The following is a 2,684-nucleotide window of genomic DNA, read 5'->3' as shown; positions in this document are numbered from 1 at the left end:
TATGCAGAATTCAGCAAATTCATGACAGTTTTGAATTACGACAACCAGCTGTGTTTTTTAGTGCCATGACTGATGGTAGCCTTTAATAAAGACACACATAACTTGACATCAGCACAATTGCGTCTGAATATTATGTACTTGTTGAGTATAAGTTGCTGCATTTCAACTGAAACAAAATGCATTTATAACACCATTTCTTCTCTCTCTGACCTTTGAATTTATCATGCGATAAATGTCACATTTAATGCTTAAAAAAACAAGATGTGACTTAATTCAAGTCAACTTCTGGTTAAACCCTATTTGGTAACAGTCTATTGCGGTCATCTCTTGTTCACTCGGGGGGCAGATTTGATCTCTGATACTTGTGAAGGATCCATTAAGTGAGGTCATAAACTTTTCTATGAAAGAGCCCAGATAAGATGGTCTTGTGAACTTCTAAAATGCCTCCAGAGGAATCACCAAGAACACTGGCGACCTGAGAAGAAATAAAATGTGTGTGCTTGCTCGCAAGAAAAGAAGCATCAGCGTATCAACACGAACAACTTAAATACGTTTTCACAGTGAACTCACAGGGACGACGGGGTGTATAGTGTTACAACGTCTCACTTTATTTGCTGTGGCTTCATATCTAAAGAGCAAACAATGACATCAGCTCATAAATGGCACATAACAATGAAGCATTGTGAATTGTGAAGTCCCAAATGTGTAATCTTGAAAGCAGTGACACTGCAGTTGATAAAATCAAATTAAGCAACAACAAAAAAAAAGTTATCATACTGAAGAAGCAACTTAATGTCTTTCTTATCAATCAATCCCCACAATGAAAGACTTAAGAGGCTATTTAAACAGTAGGCTATATTCCGTGTAACGTTATATGTATGTGTTCACCGGTAGCCTCTCCACAATAACATGACAATGCAAGCATAGCTCGGTAAGGATCAAAAGAAAAAAAAAACAGAGTCTAACATTTCTGAGAGTAGCCACTCATTTAATCAAGAACAAAGCAGTCTCTGTAGAAGCTCTAACGAATCACAAGGCCGCACAAATAGCACAGGACCCAGTGACACATAAAAAGAAGCCATGTGTCTCCAATCCTTACTAACCAATGACATGCATGTTTGGGTTAGGAGGAAGTCTTCTGCTTTGCACAACTGAGGAGAAAATGGCAGGAACATGTCAATGGCTGATCCCACAGAGCGTGAGCGTGAGCGTGAGGAAAAACACAAGACACTGAAACTAAACACGGCTGAACTGCCAGTTTGGAGAGTTCATTAAAGTAAGCACTAATGAAGCAGAGGCTCGCTCCAAGTGTTGGTTAATAGGTCGCACGCATGAGTGCACTCTGGCACCCAGGGAGCAGCTTTCCGTTCGTTCATCGGGAGAAAACATACTCGGTGTAACTGGTCCACAGTTTGTCCTCCCCCGGGTCATTGCTACCGTATGAGCAGGTTCCGGTGGAGTTGCAGGCCACCATGTGGAAACCAGCCTCGGCCAGGCGGTCAAACGCCTGCTCCAGAAAGTTGTACTTCAGGTAATACCTGGCGGTGTATTTGTCGGGCGGGCGGTCTGGGTCGCGGCTCTCGTTCAAGGTTTCTCCGAAGACCTCTTTGGCCAGAGAGATCTTGCTGCACACGGTGATTCTGGCGACCCTGCGGAATTTCGCGTCCGCCTGGATGTCCCTCCCGATGGTGTAGCTGCCTCTGTACCCGATGGTGATGTAGCCGGCGTCGGCCCCCGGAGAGCGCAGGGTCCTGTCCGAGGAGGAGGAGGAGGAGGTGACCGGGCTGGTGAGCTCGGCGTCCTCCGGCTCCCCGCTGTCCTCCGCGTACGAGCCGTCTTTGCTGACCGTCACCAGGCGCCTCGACAGCTCCGGCAGTCGGAAGAAGTCCGCTTCTTTCTGCAGCCTCCTCCTCTCTTTGAAATACTCGGGCAGGAAGAGCTCGGAGTCCCGCAAATAATCCAGAATGTAGCGGAACAGAAAGCCGTCCCGGTCGAAGAAGAAGCGGCCCTTGCCGTCTTTCGGCAAGTCGCCCGGGGAGCTCTGGGTGAACTTGGTCCACAGGAGAGAGTTGGGGGCCGCCGTGAGAGTTTCGAGTCGGGTCACATACACCTGCCCACCCACGTTTAGCTCCACGATCTCAGGGAAAGTTGAACTTTGACTGTCGGTTTGTGCCATCTCTCTCTCCGTTGTCGCTGTCCCGCTAGTGTCCCTGTAGGTGTCCTAACAACAGGACGGATAGTTTGAGAGTCTCCGTGCTGTACAGAAATGTTTGTATTGGTTTGGCTGTGTGGGAGGAGAAGGAAGAGGACGGCCAACAGAGACATTAACTGTTCACTGACAAAACACAATGATGCATTCAAGGGCGAGACGTAACCCTCAACATCCCGCTTGTAAACACGGATCCAGAGAAAGTGACAAACAGGCCCCACATTTACAGTAGGACTACTAAAAACAGTGTTAGATTAGAGTTAGATTAGAAGATTGATGGGAAACGTCTAGTCTGGCTTTGTCGAAAGGGAATAAAACCTACAAATCTAAGGGTCACTAATTAATCATCATCCTTTTTTACACAGCAGTTTTTGTACTTGTTAAACAAACGAGATAAAGTAAAAATGTTTAAGGGCACTTGTGCTTCAAGTTTACTTTGCTTGATTAGATTTACATCCTTCTACGTCATTCTGTT

The 2,684-nt window shown here is 46.2% G+C and overlaps 1 protein-coding gene across 1 annotated transcript; it reads right to left on the bottom strand.

Moving 5' to 3' along the window:
- Positions 1 to 585: 585 nt before the first annotated feature.
- kctd12.2 (potassium channel tetramerisation domain containing 12.2) lies at positions 586 to 2,306 on the bottom strand. Its single transcript, XM_068730841.1, has one exon. The coding sequence runs from the start codon at positions 2,174 to 2,176 to the stop codon at positions 1,373 to 1,375; it is 804 nt and encodes a 267-aa protein (XP_068586942.1). The 5' UTR covers positions 2,177 to 2,306; the 3' UTR covers positions 586 to 1,372.
- Between the last annotated feature and the right edge of the window lie 378 nt (positions 2,307 to 2,684).

This window comes from Cebidichthys violaceus, unplaced genomic scaffold (assembly GCF_023349555.1).
Source record: "Cebidichthys violaceus isolate CVI_PGR_0920_01 unplaced genomic scaffold, fCebVio1.0.p SCAF_5, whole genome shotgun sequence".
Lineage (NCBI taxonomy): Eukaryota > Metazoa > Chordata > Actinopteri > Perciformes > Stichaeidae > Cebidichthys > Cebidichthys violaceus.
Note: the sequence above shows the minus strand (reverse complement) of the source record. Positions and strands in the feature narration are given on the sequence as shown.